The sequence below is a fragment of the Buteo buteo genome, chromosome 13, assembly GCF_964188355.1.
Source record: "Buteo buteo chromosome 13, bButBut1.hap1.1, whole genome shotgun sequence".
Lineage (NCBI taxonomy): Eukaryota > Metazoa > Chordata > Aves > Accipitriformes > Accipitridae > Buteo > Buteo buteo.
Window position 1 is genome coordinate 23,944,351 of NC_134183.1, and position 23,999 is coordinate 23,968,349.

The 23,999-nt window shown below is 53.3% G+C and overlaps 2 protein-coding genes across 2 annotated transcripts in view; one reads left to right on the forward strand and one right to left on the reverse strand.

The window, feature by feature from the left end:
• ACAN (aggrecan) overlaps positions 1-16,124 on the forward strand; it is a 29,194-nt gene extending 13,070 nt beyond the window's left edge. The window contains exons 15-20 of the mRNA XM_075045080.1: positions 8,576-8,689; positions 11,423-11,581; positions 12,080-12,162; positions 12,508-12,652; positions 13,242-13,424; positions 14,934-16,124. Of these exons, the coding sequence (XP_074901181.1) occupies positions 8,576-8,689; positions 11,423-11,581; positions 12,080-12,162; positions 12,508-12,652; positions 13,242-13,424; positions 14,934-15,022 (773 nt within the window). The 3' untranslated portion in view covers positions 15,023-16,124. The remainder of the gene's footprint in view (positions 1-8,575; positions 8,690-11,422; positions 11,582-12,079; positions 12,163-12,507; positions 12,653-13,241; positions 13,425-14,933) is intronic.
• A 146-nt stretch (positions 16,125-16,270) lies between these two features.
• Positions 16,271-21,331, reverse strand: HAPLN3 (hyaluronan and proteoglycan link protein 3). The gene is made up of 5 exons (XM_075045081.1): positions 21,219-21,331; positions 19,443-19,602; positions 18,807-19,178; positions 17,376-17,678; positions 16,271-17,196 (listed from the first exon to the last, which is right to left on the reverse strand). The coding sequence occupies exons 2-5, from the start codon at positions 19,567-19,569 to the stop codon at positions 16,916-16,918; spliced, it is 1,083 nt and encodes a 360-aa protein (XP_074901182.1). The 5' UTR covers positions 19,570-19,602; positions 21,219-21,331; the 3' UTR covers positions 16,271-16,915.
• Positions 21,332-23,999: the final 2,668 nt, after the last annotated feature.

The window sequence follows — 23,999 nt, forward strand, 5'->3', positions numbered from 1 at the left end:
GCTGGTGGACACAGCTGCACCCCAGCCATGATGAGCAGCCCGGTGGAGCTGGCACCTGCCAGGAATGTGATGGAGGCATCATCTGCTTGTGCCCCCCAGGGTACCCAGGCCATTACTGGGACACAGGCGAGGTCTCACCTCAGTGCTGCCGGAGGTGGGAGCTTGAAAAAGAGTATTCTGTGAATGGTCATTGAGAGCCGCTGTGACCAGGTCCCTGAGTGTGATATAGCTGGGAAAGGCACCAGGGCATTCATGCCCCCTCTGAAATTGCTCTAAGCCATTGATATAATCTAGAGAAAACAACAATTTTTTTCTTCTCATGTGGAAACAAGAGCAAAGACGGCTCCACCTGCCAGAGGCTTCCACCCTGGCTGGGGGATGCAGCTGAAAAGTTGGGTAAGACAGGCTGCAAGTCTCTGTCCTGTTTTGTTTCTCTTTCCATGATGTGTTGACTTGCTACCTGTATCCCCGAGTGTTTCATAGCGCTTGCTCCGGAGTGGGAGGCTGGCAATCAGCAGCTTTGTAGTGCTGAGGGGGAAGAGGCAAAGCAAGCCAGCTGGGGACAAAAATCTCTGCTCTGAGCATTATCTGCACTGAGTGCAATGTTTACATCAGGCAAGCTGCTCCAATCCCTTTGGCATAGGGCATGGCTGCCCTCTGGTCTGTGTCTTACATTGCTCTCTACAGCTAGAATGGGCTAAACGTGTGAGACGGTGCTCAGAGCATCACTACCTTTCTTCAGCTCTGCTGATAAATGCCCTTCCTTCCCCCCTGCCCCTTTTTGGTGTTGTAGCACTCTGTCTTTGGTAGGATCCCTTGCTGCCAAGTATAAACAGACAAAATATTTAAATCTGAGTAACCATTTATGGTGAACACACTCTGCTAGCTTTCTGACGAGCTTCCCCCGAGCATTGTTCACGTGCTGTGGAGGCATTAGGATACTGCAATGAGAAGAAAATGAGATGGGATGTTGTTGTGCTTGCTGGTGGCTGCTTCTTGGCCAAGGGAGGAGCCCAGTCCTGATAACACAGGATGTCCTGCAACATCCCTGGCCATGGCTTGGTTTCATTTTGCTGCAATCAGGAGCAGGGTCCTGGGGACAGGCCCTGTTTGAAAACCATCAATGCTTGCGCTGTTGTATGAAGGTCCTACATATGCCCAGTTCTCAATGGGCCACACATTCATGTAGGATATATTGCTTAAGTATGGTACAAAATGTATGTGCAGAGAGATTTGCTCAGTTTCTTCCAGCAAAAGCAATATTAATTCCACCTCCTTCCCACATTACCTCCTGAACTTTTTGGTTAATTTACACCATTCAGCATAGGTAGCTCTGGACTCAGTAAGGGTCTGTAAGTGCAGGGCTTTGTGAAGCTCAGCCTGGTTTCTAACATCATTTCCATCCCCAAAGTGTTTCGAATGAGTCACTGCATTTCCCTCTGCGTCACTTCTCTCCCTCTGAGAAAACAGGTAATCACAAACCTTTGTTCAGCCCTGCTCATAACACATTTGAGGTCCTGTCTGTCTCTGCTGAGCAGCTGCACAGTGGATGCTGCAAGAGTGGTTGAGGGCAAGTCAGTGGGGTCATTCCCACAGCACTGGTCCAGCCTGGCATGACATCGGGGGTAGGGTGCACGGGGCACTTGGCAGGGTGCTGCAGGAGTTACACACTCAAAAGCCCTCCTTGCGCACCTAATGGGCTCTGCTTGTGGGCCGTGCCCGCTGCCACGTCCAAGCCTGGAGACAAAAACAACCCAGCAAAGGCAGGGTTGGGAGGAAGGAAGGAAACTAGCCAGTGAGGCTCAGAACAAAAAAAAAACAACCAAAACAAAAAAAAAGAAAAAAAAAAAATAAAAAAATTTTGGCTCCAAAGGATGGTTTTATTTCACTGCTTTTTCTTTTTATAAATTACCCACAAGGCGATTGCCAGATTCTTCAGAGCGTTTGTTAGCCAACATTCTTGTGAAGTATTTTGAAAGAAAACCATGTGTTCAGCCGCTCATGTGTGAAGAAGCTTGAAAAATGCTCTGAAATTAGAACATGTTGTGTATTTCCAAGTCACAAAGATGACGATGTAGCAGCTGGGGTTTCTTAACAGGTGACAAGGAGAGTTAAGCGACCACTACATGAAGTTTAATTGTAGACTCCTCATAAACTAGAGATGGGCTTGAGTGCACATGTGTGGCTGGTGCTCCCACCAGGGAAGATATTCTAAGGTAAAACTTCTCTTTTTATTGGTAAGCTTCTTTACTACAGTGTCCCTATAGGGTCAAATACAGTCCTGGTCAGCGTCTGAAGGAAGCTCATCCAGGTGGCAAGAAAGTGTATTGACCATGAACTTGCAACACCCCTGCAACAAGGTGAACTTCTTCTAGAGAATTAGAGCAAAGAAATGACAAAAGAAGCGGGGAAAAGGAAAAATAATCACAGATTCCCTTTTTTGGGTCATTACTCTTTACAGTGCTCTGGGGATTGTGAACATGGAAAGTCTACAAGGAAGAGCCATAGGCTGGAACCCAAAACGCTACTTCCCATGTTGTTGCTGCCTTTTTACGTGAAGCTTCCCGGTCTTGAAATTTAGCTCTTGCAAAAAAGATCAGTTTTAACATCTGTGCCTTGTGCTGTACTCAGAGTTTGTAGGATGTAAGGGATGCCCATTAAGTGCATTTAATTTTGACTAACATTAAAGCACGGGTGAAAATAGCTCAACTTACAGAAGGAGCTTAGAGTGAGGAGCAGGGAGGCATCTGGCTGTTGCCCTCTTGTCCTGTTGTTGAAGGGTTAGATCCAGCAGTCTTTTTAGTGGGATAATCTAAGAAGAATGATATTTTTCTGCTCTGCTGTAGTCTCTACTTCTCTCTAAAAGCCAGAGCCAGAAGCATAAGACGACCGAAGATTAACGCTTGGAATGCCAGTATTTTTTAGTATTTAACCAAATTGAAGGCTATGCATGCACGTCTTTAGTCAGCAGTTTGATTCCTCCACGAGGACAGGAACCCCACAAGCTTGAAGAATTGTCCATAGGCTTGGCTTCTTCATCCAGAGTTTTGCCAACTCAGCGGGTCTTTTTGCTTCTGGTAACATTTGAAGACAAATAATTATTAGCTGAAAAAGGCATGCTGGCACTTCAGTGAAAGGCTGTGGTTTGGAGCAGTCTGACCAGTCAATGACTTAAAAACTTCACTCAGATTGGGGGAAAAAAGAGAAATGTGCTGAAATGGCAGCTATTTATGTTAAGTTTTGCTTGCCTCTGGTGAAACGAGTTCATGAAGTCTACTGCCTACGGTCCTGACACAGCTGAAGGTTAGAATCCAAATGAGGAAAGGTCTCGATGGGCTTTCCTCATTCTTCATGCCCTGGAATTCCAAAGGATAGAATTTTGTTAGTCCACAGAAGATCAACCGAGAAGAAAAAAGTCTAGAAAACATTCACCTGATGCATAATGTTTCATCTAATGTGGAATGAAGATTATGTTCGCAAGGAGGAGATGGAGGTACCAGTCCTGGCTGAGAGACAAGCAAAAGCACAGGCCATTTGTGGCTGACCAGATGATTTGATGTCTCCTGGATATACTGTCTATTTTGCATCAGAAGTTTAGTAGCTTAATTAAAACCTTTCTCCGAAGAGGCAACCTACAGTCCTGGATTAGTGTTATATACATGTCAGTTTACTTCTACACATAATATTTTGGAGACAGAGATGTCCAAATTTCCTGAGGTCTCCTTCTGTGTTGGAGTGTTGGAAAAATCGAAGGTCCCAGCAGATCAACAGGTTCTCCTGGAAACTTGCTGTTCTCTAGATGAATATAGCTTTTTAAGACTGTAGCAATATCTGCCCCTTCTGCTGCATGGAGGCTTTGGTTTGGTTTAATTATTGTAGTTAATTATTTTAATGACTTAATTGCTCATCGTAAGTCACTAGCTGGCTATGTGATGTTCAATGCTAGCTTTTTACTTAAAATGTGAAAGAACTATTTTCCCTCACTCCTCCTATTCTTTTCTTGTAGGAGTCACCCTACAATTGCTCCAATGTTTTTCTTCACTGTTTGAGCTATCAGATCAGCAGTTCAAACTTCCCAGGAGTCTCTCAAAAGCAAATTTAATTTGTATCTGGATTATTTTTTTTCCTCAGTCTCTAGAAGATAATTATCTAGCTAGTCTCCGAGTCCCTGTTTGCATAATCGCACTTGTAAGGAGACCTATAAAGAAAGGGTGAGGGGCACAACAGGGACTGTTGGACATCCTGAAAATGCCTTGCCTTTCTGTCTTACATTTTCCTCTCTGCAGAACAAAACCAGGAGTTTAAATCCTAGGGTATATTTCTAAACAAGTTACTCATAGCTTCAGGGAAACTATACAGTTTGTTCAGGGCTTGGGTGATAGCATCCCCTCTGTTCACAAACTGCTTCTCCTTAGTAGATGTTTTAAGCACAAAGCTGACCTTGTTTAATGGGTGTTCTTGCTCATCTTCCATACAGGCTGCCATTGAGAGAAATGTACAGACTGTATTGTTTTAAAAAGTGTTAGCACTGTTTCTAGTATTGTCTTAGCTTCGGATGAAGGCTTTTAAAAGCATTTCCTTCTCACCACTGACACTGCATGTTCACTTTTGTATGCCATTTGCCTTCTGAGCAAAACCAGGACCAATCTATTTCTCTTTCATTTCTAAAGGATTTCTCTTTCCAGTTTCCATGATCTAGTACAGCAAATTGTTTTCAAAGGCATTGGGAGAATACTTATGTTGTGTTTAGTTGCACCAAAAGAAAATAGTTCTGACTAAATATAGTATGTGTCTGGCAATGTAAAAGAAATCTTAGGAAGAAACTGGTGAAACAAATTCAAAGTTTGCATTGTAGCTATGTAACTCCCCTTGCTTTCTCCAGCCAACAGTTTACATCTTCCAGATGCAAGATCCTGTTTACATTGGATATTTTGGTTTAATTGTTTTAATTTTTTAAAAAAATCTAGAAGTTAGACCTTGGGTCCTGTTAGTAGCAGAAAATAGAAGCTGTTGTGACAATAGATTTGAGTAATCTTTTGCAACTTCTGGGTGATATTAACCGCAGTACAAATCGTCTTCTGAAGAGCTGCTAATTTTGCATTATCCTCAAGATGTGAGTTAATAATATGTTCTAAATGGGCTTCCTATTTTTGGCAGCACAAGGCATTTTCTCCCCTGTCTTTGTTTTAGAGCTGAAGCTCCTGAAAGCGAGAGCTGCCTCTGTTCTGCACCCAAGCCCCATCACTTGTCCTTTGTTAGCATTGGGTAATAATAGCAGTAGTCTTGTCTTCTTGTCAGTTGATAAGCACTTGAGCTGCATCTCAAAGCAGAACTGACTTTTTGAATGACTGCTCACCCAAGCAAATAAATAGCTCACGTCTGTGTAAGATCCTTGAGTGTCATGGTATGTGGCAGCTGGTGCTGTGGAAATGGGGGCTCGCGCCAAGCTGGACACCTAGCACACCGCAGGCTTTTCAGCTGGCTGAAGAGGTGTACAGTGATTTACTGACCTCATCTAGCTCTAAACTTTGTGGAAGTGGACACATTTATGGTATATAAAAGGTTATGAAGAAAATAGCCAAGCGTTGCATGATAGATGGGATTATTTTTTTTTACTGGCGTTCTCACCTCCCATAAATCCTACGGCTTAGATGCGATACCCTAGAAGCACCCACAAACCAACTTGTCAGGGTTTCCAGAGACAACATCACTGCCAATTTTACCTTTTAGAACTTACTTTTCTAAAAGACCTTCAAGACCCAGATTTTCTGGGAGGACCACAATCAGCAATGCTTCCTCCAAACCAGCAGATATATTTGAGTTTCCTCATATCAGCATGGTGAGGTGATTCTACATCCAGATGGAGATAGGGTCACGGCTCCAACAGCACAACAGGCTGAAGGGGGAGTTTGGTATTTATGATCATCATGTGTTTAAAACATCTCTCTAGCCATTTGCAGCACGCTCCTGGGAAGAAAACCTGTCTGTGTCACTTATATTTGTTGTCTGTTTTTCCAATACTACCTACAAGTACACACCCTTTCTCTATGTGTCATATATAAAAATATATATGTATATGTATGGAGAGATATATAACATATATATTATAGCCAGAGATTTGTTTTTACAGTATATATAATATGTGCAATCATATTATATACAATATCTGTAAAAGGAAATTCTGTTCCAGTGTTATTTCCCAGCTGGAAATTCGTGGCAATGACTTTGCATGTGTGTGCCTGCTCCCTCCTCCTCCAAGACCAGCGATGGCAACCCACAGCAGGTCTCCTGCATCTCAGAAGAGATCTTGGATGCACCAAGTTTTAGTCCACGTGGCCAAAGACAGCTGAAGACTAATTTTTCCCTGCTAAACATTCTGCTTTAGCTCTCGTACGTGCTTTGTTCCCACTTCTGCAGCATGCTCTCCACTTCATGGAGCCTAAAGGACAAAGGAGAGCCTTTCCTTACTTGTTCAGCTGGAGCCCACTGGAATCAACATGAACTTCTGCTGCCACTGCTGTTGGGAAGCCCAGGAGGCCTCTAGAGTTGTAATGATCCCTCAGGATACCTCATTTTCCTTCATGCTCTCTATCTTCTAGGAACTCCAAGTGTAACTAAAAAGCAATAGTCAGTCAAGTTCAGCTCCTCTCTTCTACTAGGCCTGTGACCCCCATTTTGTTCTGGAAAGTCTCAAAGTATTTATTAGTAACATGAAAACAGGAATTCTTTTCATGTTGCAGTGAACAAAGAAATCAAGAAGGCATTACTGAGTATTTAGAAGGGCAATCCAGAGGAAAAAAATCCTTCTCTCAGGGAAGAACTGCAAAACCGGAGTAAGAAGTTCATCAGCCATCTGAGGAATAATTGCATTCCTCGCAGTGATACAGCCTAGAATGATGACAATCTTCATGCTCCAAAGCATGAACGGATTTACCATCCAAGGTCAGAAAGAATTTTCTCCATCACTTAGGCACGCTACAGAACATGTCAACTTTTAGTTGACATATCAGACATTGACCATTGAGTGACTAGACAGCCACATGGGGTATAACACGCATCTGCTCTCATATGTCTGGAGACACTGAGCAGCTGGGCCACAGTTCTGCAGGGAGACAATATCCGACTGAATACACCAGTCAGAAGATGAACACGGACCTCAGGGAGTTGCTGCTCTGCTCTGGTATTTCCATAGCCAGCATGTTTACCATGTTTGAATGTTTCCTCACTAACCCCTCTCATCCACAAGAAGAGCATGGAGTGTTAGTCAGCACTTTTAAAGCCTTACATTTCTTCTGAGTGTGAAAGAGAGAAACGCTGTCTCGCATGAGGATCTAACCAGCCAACATTTAACCTAACCTGCGTGGATGTGCTCCCACTTTCTTCCTTAGTCTTCTTCCTTGTTTCCGAGTTGAACTTCTCTGAAATCTTTCCATTCTGAATGACTCTTCCTCTGATTCCAAAGCTCAATAAGTAGGATTAAGGCTCAGTCTGGAGGGATGCTGGGAGAAGAGCTTTTACTTCCAATACAAGCTAGATTTTACAATATAGAGATACAAACTGGCTACCTGTGGCCTTCTTCAGAGCATCTATGCTTTCTTCCTGCTGCACCAGGTTGACAGGGGATGGAAGTGCTATGAAATGGTGGCATTTACTACCTAGGCTTATGCTAATTAGTAAGTTGAGAAACATAGGAGAGTTGAGGGCCAAACTCTTCCCATACCAACTTCTCTGTTCACCTCCAGAAAAGCACAAAGGATCTTAAGAGCTGTTCTATTTAGATGGGAAACTAAGATTATTTTCCTCCACCCAGACGGAATCCACAGCTGGAAAAGATGTACCAGCTTCTTCCAGTCCCATTGCAAGCAATATAGTGCATAGTGGGGACAGGTCTGGAGAAAATGGCACTGCACTCCAGTATCCTTCATCAAGAAAGAGGCCCACGTAGCTAGGCCTAAGATCCTCAAAGGGAAAAAATTGAGGGCCTCTGAACCACCTTTTAACCTACTTTTTCTCTTCTCTGCACTTTCTTCATCTTCACTGAGAAGAAATTTCTTGCCCCAGAACTTCATCTAAATTATGGTTCAGAAGAAACTAGTCGTGAGTGCTGGCAACCGGGAAGGCCAGTTAGGAGATAGAGGTCTATTTCAGGATGTTTCCATCTTTTATGAGAATTCCACATTCTTCCTTGTAGATCCATAGCCAGTGGAGACACAGATACAAGTTTGCATGTTTGATGCATCAGGCAGAGACAGCGGACAAGGAAGTTACCACAGCTGTCAAAGACACTGAGTTCTGTGTATTGGATACATCTTGCTGAGCTTGTACTGATATCTTCAGAGTGGTGTTCAACCATCAAGTGACAGAAAATCAATGTCTTCCTTGTAGGGTGGGTTGGGTCTCTTGCCTTCATTCTTCCAGCAGCAGCAGTGGCAGTATGTTTTAAAATAAGACCCTAGGAACTCCCAAGTTCCCCCCAGACAACTGATATTCCCTCCTAAACACTCAAGGAAACAAATTCTCCTGTTGGTGGAGTTGTCTGCCCAGAGCCCTAATGGAAGCCCTTGATTTCTTGCAGACACCGATGAGTGCCACTCAAGCCCCTGTCTGAATGGAGCTACCTGCGTTGATGGCATCGACTCTTTCAAATGCTTATGCCTTCCCAGCTACGGAGGGGACCTGTGTGAGATCGGTACGGCCTACCTGGCTTCAGCTAATCTTACTAACTGCTGCACTACCTTGTTCCCACCCTACCCCCAAAAAAAGTTGATCCCAAGTGCTCTCATCAGTCCTGCCCTCATCTCAGTAAGCTAACCTCTAACAGCAGCTTGAAAGACACTAGGGAAAAGCTTTGAGACTTTTGCTTATATATTTTGATTAGTTTGTCTGTCACAGCACCATGTCCTCTAAGATTCATAAGCAGGAGCTTCTGGTGTCTTCTTCAACTTTCTCATTTTTAAGTTTCTCTAGTGAAGTTCCATACAAATCATTAACAATGTTGATTACAGAAGTCGCTGTCTCTTTGGGTCAAGGGTCTTTCTGTTCATCTGTAACAGTAGGGAAACTCATCTTCACCCCAGGCAAACTTTCTCTGCTAGACTAGAATTTCATGGAAGGATGCTTCAACTGAGCCATGAAAAATGACTGTGTTTCCTTCTGTGAAGATGCAGCTGAGAGAAGCCTCGTTCACTCCAGGAATCTCCACCGATTTGACATAGCATGATATTTTTGTCATCTCTTCAACATGGTTTCCTGTGGCAAAATCAGCAGGGAATGTATATCTTTGAGAAAATGTGAAGTGACCTATTTTTCCATCAAAATTAGGTACTCTGACCTGCACTAATACTTATTTTTGTTTCTACAAGGAAAGAAAAAAAGTTGGGGTTTTTTTCCTTAAAGCTGATGAAAGTCCAAACTTTTATCAGCTTAGCTGAGGGGAAGCTCTTCTGCCTTGCTCAAACAAGAGCAATAACGTTGCAGTGTCTCTTCACCTTGGCACGAGTAATGATAATATATATTGGGTTTTCTCCTCCCCTTTCTCTGCATCTCTCTTTCTGCTTCCAATATGAATATATGGAGTAGACCATAAGAAGAATGCTCAAGGATCATTGGACCATCTGGGCAGGAATTGTGCTGTCTTAACATCACTTTCCTAACACAACCTAATCAGCTCCTGATTTACCCATCCATGCTACCTGTTGTTGGAGATCCCTGTAATCCAAGAAGAGACTTTCTACTGTGCAGCTGCTTATGATCTTGTTTCGTCCAAGCCAGACTTAATTTCCTTTCTTCTCTGATTTATGGGCTCATGATGCCTGAGGGCTATAGCCTGGGAGATGCAAGAGGAAGCCAGTGCCCCAAATCCAGTGGGAAATGTAAATCTTCCTTATTCCCATGAGGCAGAGCATCCGTTCTGTCAGTCTCCAAGAACAGCAGGACACCGTAGGTGAGCTCTGCCATCTGTGCACACGGCCAGTCCTTCTTGTCACCACAACAGTGTCCCTACCAGGGAACAAGATTTTCATCATTCTTTCCCAAGATTATTGCTGTCATATTTCCCTGTAAGCAACAGCTATGTAGAAAAGAGTGGCCTTTCTCCTAGGAAATGTCCTGCTGAGGTTCTGTGCTGTGTGCTGTCCCATCCCCCTGTGATGACAAGGGGTGGCATTCAAGCTGCTGGAAAAGCATCTTAAAAGACAGAGTGTGTTCTCTGCTCACCTTCTGCAAGCTATCTGGCCTGCAAAGACCAAGAATCCTGAGAGCTTCAGCTACTTCCAGATAATCCATTTGATCTCTGAAGAAGGCAGAAAAAGTTTTTAATGCCTCAACTAACTACCAACCCTTCCAACATCTATGAAGAGTCTGCAATCTCCAGCTGGAAGAACGCCAGAAGGGTGGATTAGGAGGAATTAGTGTGATTGAAGGAGACAAGTGCTTTGACCTACCAACTTTAACAAAGAAGAAAGAAACTGAGTACAGAAAACCTTACTGGAAAGGGAGAGAGGCATGAGGATTCATGAAAGCCCACCACTCCAAGAGCAGCAAGTGCCTGAGACAGGATGGTAGGTTGGGCATCTGAAAGGCTGAGATTAAACACATTTCATCTTCTGTTTCCTTTGGTCACGTGGAGCAGATGTGTGGTGTTGCATTGCATGGGAGCTGCTGAAGGTCTTTTGTGGTGGTTTCTCCATTTGCCTCTGCTCTCCCCCATCTGTGGTTTTTGGGGGTTTTTTTTTAGTTAATGGGTTCAACTCTTCAGTGTTTCTCAGATGGTAGAAGATGTTCTGAAAAGTTAAGATATTTTTGTACTTCTCTAGCTGCTTCCAAGCTCTTTCCTTGAGATTTCATTTTCTCTCTCCACCATGGTAAGTTCTTGCCTCTGTCTCTTTTCTCCCATCTTGGTAGGCTTGCTTCTCCTCCAGAGCCCCAGAACCACACCAAGCGATGCAACCACCCGAACCTGGGCTCTCCTCCCCTCTTTCATTTTCAACATACATGTGTTGATTCTGGGCATCTGAATTCAGGTTCTGGAGTTTCTTTCCAAAGCAAGAAAACTCTGCGGGCCAGCACAAGTGGAAAGAGAGAGGTTCTTGCTTGGTCAGTTACTCAAAAGCAAAGTCCAGGAACATGACACAGGGGTTGAATTGCTCAGGAATAAGTTTGTATCACTCAAGTTTTCTACTCTAGTCACTCTACTGCAAACACAGGGTCTTCAACAGGGGCTCCCCTCTCTGCGTGTGTCTTGGATGCCTTCTGATAATTTCCCTTGGGATTTCCCACAGGCAACAGTGTCAGTGTTTGCTTTTTAGTGGAAGTGACCACGTGTTGTCCCATGCCATGACAGCACGAGCTGCTAAAAGGTGAGTTGGAAGGCTTTCCAGACCCATGCACCAACCCCTTTTCATCCCTCCTTTGTGTGTTTCAGACCTGGAAAACTGTGAGGAAGGCTGGACCAAGTTCCAGGGCCACTGCTACAGGCACTTTGAAGAGAGGGAGACTTGGATGGATGCAGAGACCAGATGCCGACAACATCAAGCCCACCTGAGCAGTATCATCACCCCCGAGGAGCAAGAATTTGTGAACAGTGAGTGCTGAGGGCAGCCTGAGACTGGACAGGGGTCCATCCATTGGAGTCTGAGTCTATGGGCAGATTTATCCAAAATGATGTAAAAACTACAATTTCCCCCACCGCTGCTCAGATATTTCCTAACAAGGCCTCGCCCTTGTGCAGGAGAGGAAGAACTGCCCAGCCGTGAGACAGAAGAGGGCCCTTTCTCGGCTAGAACAGATCTTTGCTCTTACCATGTTGCTGACGTGGCTTGTTCACAAGATGTTCACTTGATCCAGCCAGCACAGTAACCCATGCCAGCGTGGGTGGATCCACGCTCATGGCGCACTGAGTGGGGAGGGAGATGCACAGGCATGATGCGGGGAAAAAAGGACATCAGGTGCTAGTGACTGGGAAGGAGCCAAATGACCCAGAGGCTCCAGGGCCAGAGACAGCTGAGATGGCAAAGAAACACTTCCAACAAGGTGTAGGGGAACCATGACCCACTCTTCTCTCCCTCTCTGGCTCTTCCAGGCCACGCGCAGGACTACCAGTGGATCGGCCTCAGTGACAGAGCTGTGGAGAACGACTTCCGCTGGTCCGACGGGCACTCCCTGGTGAGCCTGGAGCCCGCGGCGCGGGCAGGTGCTGGCTTTCGGGGGGGGAAGAGGTTCCCCTTGGGTGAGAAGAGCCCCATGAGTTACATGCTGAGTGCTTGGGTTGAGCACTGAGTGGAGGCAGCCCCAAACTTTGTAGGGCTCGTGGTTTTTCCAAGCCGCTAGTAAAACTGGTCAGCTAAGCTACTGGGCACCATCACGATAGAAATAACCGCTGCAATAGCTGTGCTGGCAACCCATGGTCTCTGCTGGTGAGATGCATGGGCAAGGCAGCAGCAAGGATGAAGGAGGGTGTAGGAGAGGGAAGGGCTCAGCCTGAGGTGAAAGGCTTTCCTCTCTTGGCAGCAATTTGAGAACTGGCGGCCCAACCAACCTGATAACTTCTTTGCGGCGGGTGAGGACTGCGTTGTAATGATCTGGCACGAGCAAGGCGAATGGAATGACGTTCCCTGCAACTATCACCTCCCTTTCACCTGCAAGAAAGGAACAGGTCAGCACCCTGCACTGCGCCGGCAAGTATGGGGGGCTCAGGCAGTGGCTGCAGGGCTGGAGTGGAGCCCCCAGTGCACATGAACGTGGGTTTTGTCACTGCAAAGGGTCGTCAAAGAGGTGGAAGGAATTAGCAATAGAAGTTGGCCAGGGCTCTAGGAGAAAGTTTCCCGAGACCTTGAAAACAAATAAGACAAGTCACCAAGGATGGGGTTTCACGTCCCCAGGCAGAGCCATACCCTGGCTGCAGCATCACTCCCACATACCAGCTCCATGCCCTCCCACAGATGCCAGCGGCTGTTGTGATGCCTGGCTCTCCCTGCCTCTCTGGGAAGCAGAAATGGAGCCCTGAGGCAGACTGCTGCTTAATTTCAAGACCCATCACAGAATTTCCATATCCCCCTGCCCCTAAATTTTGTGGACAGAGGCAATCTCAAAGGGATTTAAGGTTTTATGCATGGGAGAAGAGGAGTGACAAGGCTGTGCGTGCCCAGCCTTTGCCGGGCAGGCAGGAGCTGCCCAAGTGTGAGCTGCCTGCTCAGCCAGGCAGGACTCCTCAAGCTCTCCATGTTTCTGCCCACCTCCTGCAGTGGCCTGCGGGGACCCCCCTGTTGTGGAGAATGCCAGGACCTTCGGTCGGAAGAAGGACCGCTACGAAATAAACTCCATGGTGCGGTACCAGTGCAACCAAGGCTACATCCAGCGCCACGTGCCCACGATTCGGTGCCAGCCCAACGGGCAGTGGGAGGAGCCACGGATATCCTGCATGAACCGTATGTCTCGGCCCCTTTACCTTCAGATTAGGGCTGATGAATCCCTGCAGCTGGGAGAAGGAGCTGGGAATGAGGGGGTTATCATCTTAGGGTGCAGGTTAGCTCTGAGCCAGGCAGAAGGGGACATCATGGTCCCCTTGACTTGTTGAAAGCTCCCCCCTGATGGGGCCATGGGAGCTGGCATCTTCTGGGCAGGTGCGGACCATGGGGTCTGGCTGTGGGGGCAGCCCAGACAATTCCTGCCCTGGAGGCTCCTCCACGTATGCAGGGTAGGGGCAGCTCCAGAGCCAGGAAAGAGCAACAAGGAGCTTGCTAAGGGCCCAGGCTACTTAAAGAAAGGAAAGAAAAAGAAGTGGCTTCTAAAAGGGTGAATTTAGCACCACCTGCATCAGCAGAGAGAATAGGAGGGGGGAGCTGCTGTCCCCTCGAGCCCTTCCCTGGCATCCCACTGCCCTGGGAGCGGACAGGAGCCCTGCAGCAAAGCTAAACCAAGGGACCGGGCTGGGGTCCTGACCCTTCTCCTGTCAGGCCTCCAGCTGATGGCAGCCAGCCCTCTCCCACTGGCGTCCCACCCCACTCCCAGGCCTGCCTACACCCCTGTCCCATCCCTGCTCGCCTGCAGCTTCCCAATAATTTTGTCGGCCTTGGCCAAATCGCATCTGTCCAGTGGCCTCCTTTCCAGGTTCTGGTCCAGCTGGGCAATTCCAGCTAAAGCAACAGTCCCACAGCCAGGGAAAGTCAATCTGGGCTTAAGGGACACAGCTCCACCCCAGGGAGGAGATGGAAGGAGGAGGGATGGAGGAGGTGTCCAAGGGCGACCATGTGGTGCAGACCAAGCCGCTGATTCCCTTGGCTCTGCCGCAGACCCGGAGAGTCGCAGGCTGCTGCCAGCGTGGACCGCCAGCAACCAAGAGACCTGGGCTGTTCCCAACCAGCTTTTGCTGCTTCTATCAAAACCCTCCTGCAATTATCACACTGGAGTGGTGCCAGCTTTGAGGGAGACCGGCAGCAAAGATCAGGCAGAAACCTCGTCCCTGCCAGCCAGGCTGGGCTGTTTCCCCTCCCGTGCCCTGAGCACATCCCACTGCTGATGGGCATTTCCCTCCCTGTCCCAGGGGATCAGGGAGGGACTGATAGGCAGCGGGCGAGATGGGGAAGCGGTCCCCATGCCCACCGCATTAGCAGAGCTGCCCTCCCAGCTGGGCACAGGGAAGGGATGGGACAAGCATCCGTGGAGAGGACGCTCCTGCCCAGGCTCCCAGTAGGCACTGGGGACCTTCACCCCTGGGTGAAGCAAACCTCAGCTGCAGGGGCGAGAGAAGGGCCGATTCTGCATGGGCAGGCAGGCTGGTGCCAGGGCACACGCAGCCACCCGCCAGGCAGTGCTGCCTGCGGCTGCCCATGTTTTTCCAGGGAGCCAGGGGCCGGGGCAGCCAGCGCAGGACAAGCAGCATCTCTGTCCCAGCTCCTGCTAACAAGGTGCCTTTTCTTCTCCTCCCTCTTCCACAGCCTCCAACTACCAGCGCAGGCTATACAAGAGGAGCCCCAGGAGCCGGTCAAGACCCAGCGGCAGAGCCGTGCACAGACCCACCCATTAGAGCGGGGCGAGAGAGACCGAGGGGGAAAGCGAGAAAGAGAGATTTATAACGGAACAGTTATATTAACAGAGTCGATTTCTTCTTCTTCTTGTTGCTTTTTTGTCATATAAGGAAAAAAAAATTATATTAAAGACAAACCCACCTTTGTGTATATATATAAAAAAAAAATTAATGTTTTTCCAAGCACCAAAGCAAAGCGAATTAGATCTCAGCATTTTTACTAACCGTCCGGTTCCAATTATCTTCATGCCTTCGGGGACTGGGAGGGGGGGGGTTGCAGAGGGCAGGGGGGTTAAGTTAAATAATAAAGATGATTATTTTTTCCTGATTTTATCCACGAACAATGTAATTATTTCTGTTATTTAATCTCCGGGGCGAACAGCACCTTTTGGGGTTTTGGGGTTTTTTTTTCCAGTATCCTCCTACTGCTGCAGCGCGTCAGGGCGGGTGGGGAGGGCCGGGGGGCTGTGGTGGAAGGAGCTGCAGGAGGAGGGAGGCGAGGGGATGCTGAGACCCAGGATCTGGGCACTGGGGGCTGCGGCCCCTCTTTGCTTTCCTGCTGCCCTCCCTGCAGTGCAGCACCCATCCCGGGATGACGTGCTCTTTCCAGGGGACCGTGCGGGGCACCAGCGTTCCCTGCACCTATTTATATTTTTGAACATAACCTATTTTGAAAGAATGATAAATAATAAAGAGAGTGAAATCAGAATGGGCACTTTGTCAGTGTTGTTTTTTGGGGGAAGGGGGGTGTCGGGGAGGGGCTGGGGGGGTGGTCTCCCATGGCAAGGCAACACAGAAGGAAGGGGAGCCCAACCACGGTACTCCAGGCTACAAGGGACCAGCTCAGTCCTAGCCAGCACCCAAGGGTGCAGCCCTGGGGACAACAGGGCAGGGGGGGGGTCCCAAGTCTCAACCGAAGAAGGATCCTGGGGTAGGACATCACCCCTCCCCCATTCAGCTCTCACCCCAGGAGAGGGTTAACCCACATGCCTAAAACCCATCACCAGCAGGAACCGCTTCACTCTCCAGCTTTCAGTCCTGACACCCAGGGGGTTGATTAACACTCATTAATGTGGGAGCACAAGGCCCTTGCAGGAGCTTGGGTGGGTGCAGGGCTGAGCCAGCAGCGATGAGATGATGCTCAGCCAAGGACGAGACAGTCCCAGATGTCCAGCCAGGGATCACCAAATCCTCTCGCTTTGACAGACCCCTCTTTCATGCTGGGACAGAGATGGGGGCACAGCCATGTCACTCCAGGGCTTTCTCCACTGATTTATTAGAAGAGGTCCAGGAAAATACATCTTTTCATAACCAAACGCTCGAAGAAGAAGGCACCAGAGTTCAAGTGGTGTCCAGGCAAGGGGCGCATTGAGATAAGGCACTGGCGCTCCCATGGGGACAGGCACAACGGCATCCTTCAGTGAGATGGGGACGGGGCTGGAAGAGGAACCAGGATGCAACAGAGGCACCCACTCTCTGCCTCTGGCCAAATTCAGCCTTGCCTCGCTCCCACCCTGCGAGCTCAGGGACAGGACCAGCCTGGAAGGGCAGGCGGGTGTCAGTGACACGCTGCCACCGTGGGAAGGGGCCACCAACCACGGGGTGGCAGAGGCCAAGCGGGGTGGCAGCAGCCCACGCGGATCGTCCTCGTGCACACCCCATGCCAGGGACGGTCCCGCGCTGCCCCAGCCGGCAGCCACCCCAAGCAGCTGCATGTGCCAGCTGCTAAGATGTGGAAAATATAAAGGAAGAAACAAAATAAAACAAAAAGAAGCCTCCCCCCCCCGCCCCACCTCCCCCCAGTCACCCCCAAAACAGCCCTGGGAAACACCTGACGCCAGGCACTGTCAGGCTGGAAACATCCTCCGGCCAGGAAGGAGCCCTCCCAGCTCCTTATCTCTCCTTGTAGCAGAAGACCCCAAATCTGCCCTTGCTGGGGAAGCCAAAGCTGCGGACACCAGGCTCTGCGGGGCCGCAGTTGGCCCGGGGCTTGGCAATGGGGTAGCGGACGCTGCCATCTGCCAGCCAGCCGGCATCACAGCGGTCCAGCCCCAGGAACTTCCAGGCGGAGTAGAGCTGCCCCACCCGGGCGATTTCAGCCCCCGCATCCTGGCAGCTCTGCTTGGCCTCCTCCAGTGTCATCCCGGCCAGGTGGTCCAGGTAGAAAACCTCTCCTAGGAGGGAGATGGGAGCATCAGTGCTGAGCATCATCTGGAGCATCCCCATCTAGAGCATCCCTGCCTGGAGCATTCCCACACAGGCTGAGCCCTGTGCCCTAAGGGGGAGGGAGGAAATGGGATGCCACTGATGGGGCACAGCATCTTTCTCCAGGATCCCACTTCCCAGCCCCTACCTTTGAGTGCAGAGGAGAAGCAGAAGGCATCAAAGCGGTGCAGGTGCCGGTGGCGTGGGCCATAGCTGCGGATGCCCGGGGCGAGGTGCAGCCCACCGCAGGGCTTGCGGGGCAGGTGGATGGGGTACTGCACGGTGCCGTCAGCCAGCCAGCCCGCATTGCACCAGTCCAGCCCCTCGCTCCAGGCCTGGAAGAGCTGGTTGAAGGTGGCGAGGATGGCACCCTGCTCCTGGCACACTCGCTCGGCTTCGTGGAAGTTGAGCCTGTACTGCCCATGAGGAGGCTGGTAGGGGAACACGATGCCTGGGGGCAGATGGGGCACTCAGCCGGCTCTGCAGGCAGCCCACCCGCCCCAAGTCCAGCCCCGGCAGGAGCCGCAAGGGTCCCCAACCCATCCCAAATTCAGGCTCTGGGACAGGGACCACCCCCAGGGTGGCACAGCCTGAGGCTCAGGACAGGGCTGCTCTGGGCGTGCAGCTGCCAGCAGCGAGTTGCCAGCGACATCTTGTGGCACGGGGACACAGGGGCTCAGTCCTGGGGACACGAAGACCACCCTCATGGGGACAGCACTGGCACACACAGGGATGCACAGACTATGATAACAGGGATGCAGGGACCACCACACCACGGATATATGGACCACGGTCCTGGGGACACACAGACAGTGGTCCCAGGGAGACATGGACTACCTCTGTGGGGATGGACAGACCATCGTCATGGGGATGCACAGGCTACAGGAACAGGGACACAAGGACCAGCATCACGGGGATGTATGGGCCACGATCCCAGGACACATGGACCACCAACATGGGGACGGATGGAACACTGTCATGGGGATGGATGGACCACAGGAACACGTGCACCACCACCACCACAGACCACAGTCACAGGGGCCAGTGGGGACAAGCTACCAAGGGAGGGAGGGTCCAGGGGCCAAGGGGGTGGGCAGGGGCACAGAAAGGGGGATGTTTCCCCAGCTCTGGGCTTGGCGGTGGAGCCAGGGCTGAGTCAGGTCTCTCGTGGCAAGTGAGCAAGAGGGGCTGGATCAGTCACCAAGGTTCATCACAAGATGCATGGGGACACCGAGGGCTGGGAGGCGAGGAGGCGGTTGCACATGATGCAACACAGCGGGAAGACGGGTGGGTAGAGGCAGGAAATGCTGCAGCCACAGGGTCACCCCCAACTCTGACTCCACAGTAGCATACCCAGCATCCCAGCTGGGCAGACAGCAGCTCACTCGCTGCTGAGACCCCACAGTCAGACAGCCCCAAGCCACCACCCTGTCACACTGAGCATCCCAGCCCCTTTCTGCCCACAGTTGGGCTCCCCAACCCCCCTGCCTTACTACCTCCCCCAAGGAGGGGGTGCCACAGGAAGGCCAGGCTCACTGGCTTGGTGCAGGGGGTCATGCGGTCCCCACCGTGCCCCCACCTTGCAGCCGGAGGTCCACCACGTCGCTCTCATCCTCCAGCCCATCGATGACCTCGCAGCGGTATTTGCCATCATCCTTCAAGCGCACGTCGCTGACGACCAGTGAGGCCTCGCGACGGCCAGCCTGGTGGAGGTGAGCGCGGCCCTGGAAGTCCCCAAAGGCCACATAGGTCTTGCCGATGGCTACCAGCACATCCTGCTCCTTGGTGTAGTCATCCCGCAGCTTGGACCACTTGATGCGGATCTTGCGCTTGGCTTCCATGTCGGGCTCATAGTAGTAGCGGCAGGGCAGGGTGACATTGGCACCATTGGAGCTGTAGATGGGGTCTTTGGAGGTCTCCACCACCAGCTTGGCCCCATTGAAGTAAATCACTGGGGACAGGGAGGGAAGGCATGAAGTATGGGTTAGGGTCCAGGGCTGGGTGGCATCCCCAAATCTTCCTGCAGCTGCCCCTCTCCCTCCCTCCAGCCACCTCCTCTTCTGCCTGAGCATCCCATGAGCACCCCCGAGCGTCCCCAGAGCACCCCCATCTGCTCCTCTGGGCCCCACATCCCCTCCAAGAGATGTGTCCCCTCCCCATCCCAGAGGCAATCTGCCAGCCCTGCTTTCCGCCACCCTGCTAATCCCCGATATACCTTTCTCCTGCCCCTTGTCCTTGTCGTTCATGATGTGGTTGTAGTAGAAGCCGTTGTAGAAAGGGTGGTGGGAGCTGCTGGCCAGGCGCAGCAGGGTGGCCTCCAGGAGCAGCGGGAGCAGCAGCATGACTGGGGAGCGAGGCAGAATCCTGAGCCCGGGCTGCAGAGGGGGAAAGGGCTGCGGTAACACCCCAAATTAACCAGGAGCACCCCAGCCCTGCCTGGCACATGGTGCCGGGCAGACCCCATCGCAAGGATGCAAGGAGAGGGGTGGGAAGAGCCGGCAGAGCCACTCGCCTGCCTGCAGGGAAGGGTGCAGGCAACCTGAGCGGTGCTCCCAGACCTGCCCCACGACTGGGGCTCCCAGCGCCCTCCATCCTCATCCTCCCACCTGGGTCACGCCACGCACCACTGCATTCGCCACTGCTGCCCGTTGGGGCTTGCAGAGCACCCAGCCCAGAGCGGGGAGCTGAAACCAAGTCAGGGACAGGGCAGCCAGGGGAAAAGGGATCCCAGGGCGTCCTTTGAACAGGGAGCACTGGGAAAACATCACATAGGGGGTGCGGGGGGAGAGAAGCGTCCGAGCCCTGCTGTAAGCCGCAAGCTCGGTTTACAAAGGCAGCCGAGCGTGCAACCCAGCCGAGGAGGGGAGGAGAGAGCTCGGGGCTGCCTCCACTGCCCCAGCACCGGACAAAGCCCGGCAGCACCCAGCCAGCCCAGCCAAGGACCCCCAGCTCTGACCCACGGCTGCCACTTTGCGCCACAGACGTGTCTGGCGCTGATGCCGTGCAACGCGTATCGCTCCCAAACCACGAAGCCTGGGTGGGGGGAAGCCCGGCTGGCCCGCAGCACCAGAGACCCGCGCTGCCCCGAGCGCTGGGTGCCCCGGGCACCCAAGGGTGCCCTGCACGGGGCTCACCCAGGGCAGCTCGCAGCAGTATTTGCCGGCTTGCGAGCTTTCCCAGAGCCGGCAGAGGGGGCCCGGCACCCGGCAAGCCTCCGGGAGCCCCCCTCCAAGCCTGGGAGGGATTTGACATCTGTGCCCCCCAAGCCTGGGAGGGATTTGACATCTGTGCCCCCCGGGCTGACAAGGTTTACGAGTGCCCGCAAAGGTCCCCCAGGCCAGGGAGCTGTGGGAGAGCGGGTGCTCAGCCCCGGCAGGGTCCAATACCGGGTACGGTGAGGGTCTCCGGGGACCGGGGCGTGCAACCGGCTGCTCTCACCATGGGTTGCTTGCTCCGTGGCTCTCCTCCGCGGCCGGTGCCACCGCTCAGCTCCTCGTGGGCTGCAGCCTGCGCTTGCCACCCACCGAGGTCTGCGGAGCCAGGGCCGGCGGGCGCGGGGCGCACCCGTTCGACGGCCAGCGCAGCCCCAGCGGCAGCGGCGCGTGGCACTGCAGGCACCGGAGCCCGGCGGGCACGCTGCCACGTGCTGCCCGCCCGCGCGGCAGGGCGGGCTCGAGGCGACGGCACCTTGGCAAATCGGTTTGGGGGGCACCAGCCCCGGCCCCCCTGCGCCCCCAGTGCCTAGCCACCCTCCCAGAGCCCAGCGTTGCGGTCACACGCCGGGGGGGGCCCGGCGTCCTCAACCGCGATGCCGGTCAGCGAGCATCGTGCGGCAGCGCCCACCGTAGCGATGCCTGGCACCTTCCGCGGTGATGCCCGGCACCCTCCACGGCGATGCCAGCCCTCCCTGCCCTCCACGGCAAGCCGGGTGTCCATCACCCCGGGGTGCCAGCCCTCCCCAGCCCCGGCTCTGAGGCCAAGCCCTACTCACGCTAGTTGCGGGCAGGCTGCAGGCAGGCGTGCGGGCAGGCTGCAGGCAGATGCACTGTGTTTAGGGCTCTTGCAGGGCTGAGAGGAAGCAGCTCCAGGGCCTGCCTCTTAAAGGGAAACACACGCCTTGCCCAACCCCCTGCTCGCAGCCCGGACCTGGGGTGGGTGCCCCCGGCCCCCCGCCTGCCCGCCGTGCCCGGGCGATGGCCTCGCCATGTGCCTGCACGCTGCCCGCACGCTGCCCGCACGCCTCCGTCTGTGATGTGCCAGCTGCCAGCATTGTCCCCAGCCTGGAGGGGGAGAGCGGCAGGCAGCGGGGTGCACCGCTGGGGCTGGTGGGACCTCGCGATGCCCCGTGCAAAGCCCCGGTGAAGCCATGGTGCTGGGGGAGAAGAGCCACCCCTCGTCCCACATCCCACCGGGGGCACTGGTCGCGGTCCCCAAGCAGTGGTGGTATCGAGCGTGCACATGGCAGGAGCACCGTGGGCACGAGCGGCTCGGGACGGGTGGGCTGTGGCGGGGGGGTGGGCTGTGCCCGGGATGTGCAGGCAGCGCCTGCCTGCTCTGGGTTCCAAGGGAAGTAGCTGAGCCACAGGGTTCAGCCTCTTCAGGGTCCGCTTGGGGCTATGGCAGCAAAGCAGAGGGACAGAAACCGGGGCAAAAGCTTTGGGGTGCCTGGTTGCACCCATCTGAGGGGCATCATCCCTAAACTCGGGTGATGCCCTCCACACCAGCTTCCACCAGCACGTGGACATGCAGCCCTGGCTCTGAGAGTCACAGATCCGGCCCTCAGGAAGGGCAGCACGGTGGCCACACAGCTGGGGGATGCCGGTCCGGGAGCGGCCAAGGGGGCCGAGCACATGGAGGAACCACGGAGCGGCGTGTGCCCTGACCCAGCGACCTGCCGCCCTGGCCCAGCGCGCCGCTTCGCCCCCCGCTTTGTTGTTTTATGGCAAGGAAATGAGGCGCGGGGGGCCCCGGTCCGGCCCTTGCCGCTGCGCGGGACGGCATCAAGCCGGAAAGAAAACAACTCGTGCAAAAATAAACTGCCCTGGGGCTGGCCGTGGGGTGAAGGGGGCCAGGACCCCTTCTCGACGGCCCCCCGGCACGGCACGCTCAGGGTGCAATCTCGTCTGCCCGTCGCCGCCACGCTGATAGGGAGCAGCTGGCACGGAAACAGCGTTATCTGCCGCCAGCGCCGGCCCGGCAGCTCCTGACCCCCGTGGGAAGCCCCAACTGGGGATGGCCGTGGGACCCAGGGTCTGGAGGCACTTCTCTTCCTTGCTCTCCTTTTGCCTGCACACCCACCCCTAGGGGCCCGCCAGCCCTCCCTGAGAGTGGACACAGCGGAGCCAGGCAGTCCAGGGATGTGGGAGCGTGACGGCTGGGCACACTGCCTGCTTGCCTGCCTGGAGCAGGCTGCTTTGCAGCCCACAATGGAGGGGCGATTACATCTCCCGGCACGGCAGCGCAGGTCTGCTGCGCTGCCTGCATCCCAGCCGAGGGTCCCCGGCCCCCTAGCCCTGCCCCATGGCCGGAGGAGGTGGTGGGATGGCATCCCAGCTGCATCCCAGTTGCATCCCGGCCACCTGTGCCCCCCTGCAGTTGCTTGCCCAAGTTGTCCGTGTCCCAGTGAGCTGGCGATCCGGATGGTTCCCTCCACCCCCCCGGCTGTGCAGATAGACAGACAGCCGCATCAGGGCACGCTGCTCCTTGACATGGCCACCCCATTGTTTCGGAGCCGAGAAACAAGCCTCACGGTGCCCTGTGCTGCCTGCACTGCACGCACCGCGGCGCCTGCCAGGAGCCATCCTCTGCCCAGCCGAGGAGGGGAAATGGCAGCGGGGAGGGGGAGAGGGATGCTTTTGTGCACCTCTTTTCAGCAAAAGCTCATGGCTCACATTTGGCCACAGCTTTTGTCTGGTTGTGGTCACCGATGCCCTCCACCTCCTCCTGGGGAGCAGCTGGCGTGAGGAAGGATCCAGCCACCGGCAGCCCCCCGAGGACAGAGGAATCCCCTTTGCTCCCTCCTGCCTCTCACCCTATTTTTGGAGCTTCAGGGACGATCTCAGATTTGTTTTCTGCTCCCCAAGAGGGACCCTGGGTGGGAGCGTGGGTTTCAGGGTAAGCGAGGCTGCACAGGGTCAGGGTAGCTCTGCCCTGGGAGCACGTGTTTAGGGCACATGTTTAGGGCTGGCTGAGCTTTTGGTTGAACGGGAGCCATAAAAATGTCATCCCTGTCTTCCCCACCTCAAACCTGGCAGCCGACAGCTCCACCGTGGCCCCAACGGAGAGATTTCTCCCTGAAATGCCACTTGCGCGGGACAATTCCAGCAGGAACCTGTTGCCCGAGGCTCAAACTGGGGAGGAAAACCCATGTTCCTGGTGGGATGGAGGAGGCTGTGATCTGTGCTGGGCTTTCCGGGTAGAGGCGAGAGGATGCTCTTCCCGACGGCTGCTTCCTGAGGAACCGGCTCACGGGCAGCTGGCAGCACCGGCAGCCGAGTCAGCAGGCAGCGGGGTGCCTCAGCCACAGCGTGCCGGCCCTCCGGGCCTTCCTGCTGCCCCAGCAACCCAGCCGCGTCCGGGAAGAGCATCTGAGGGACACGGGGACAAGCATGAGGGGCTGCGCATGGCGTGGAAGGCACCCTGGCCCTCGCCAACCCCCCCCGTCCTGGGGCTCCGGAGGAGGAAGGAAACACCGCGGAGCTGGGAAAGGGCTCAGCATCCGTCAGAGGGGCTTGCCTTGGGGGTGGCAATGGGCAGGGGGAAGCGGCGGCCG

Excerpts from the sequence above, each read along its gene's own strand:
- HAPLN3 (XM_075045081.1), bottom strand. The coding sequence starts at position 19,569 with ATGCTGCTGCTCCCGCTGCTCCTGGAGGCCACCCTGCTGCGCCTGGCC. Across the intron at positions 19,179-19,442 it reads GGACAAGGGGCAGGAGAAAG|TGATTTACTTCAATGGGGCC; the intron begins GTATATCGGGGA and ends CCCTGTCCCCAG. Across the intron at positions 17,197-17,375 it reads CTTCTCCTCTGCACTCAAAG|GAGAGGTTTTCTACCTGGAC; the intron begins GTAGGGGCTGGG and ends TCTCCCTCCTAG.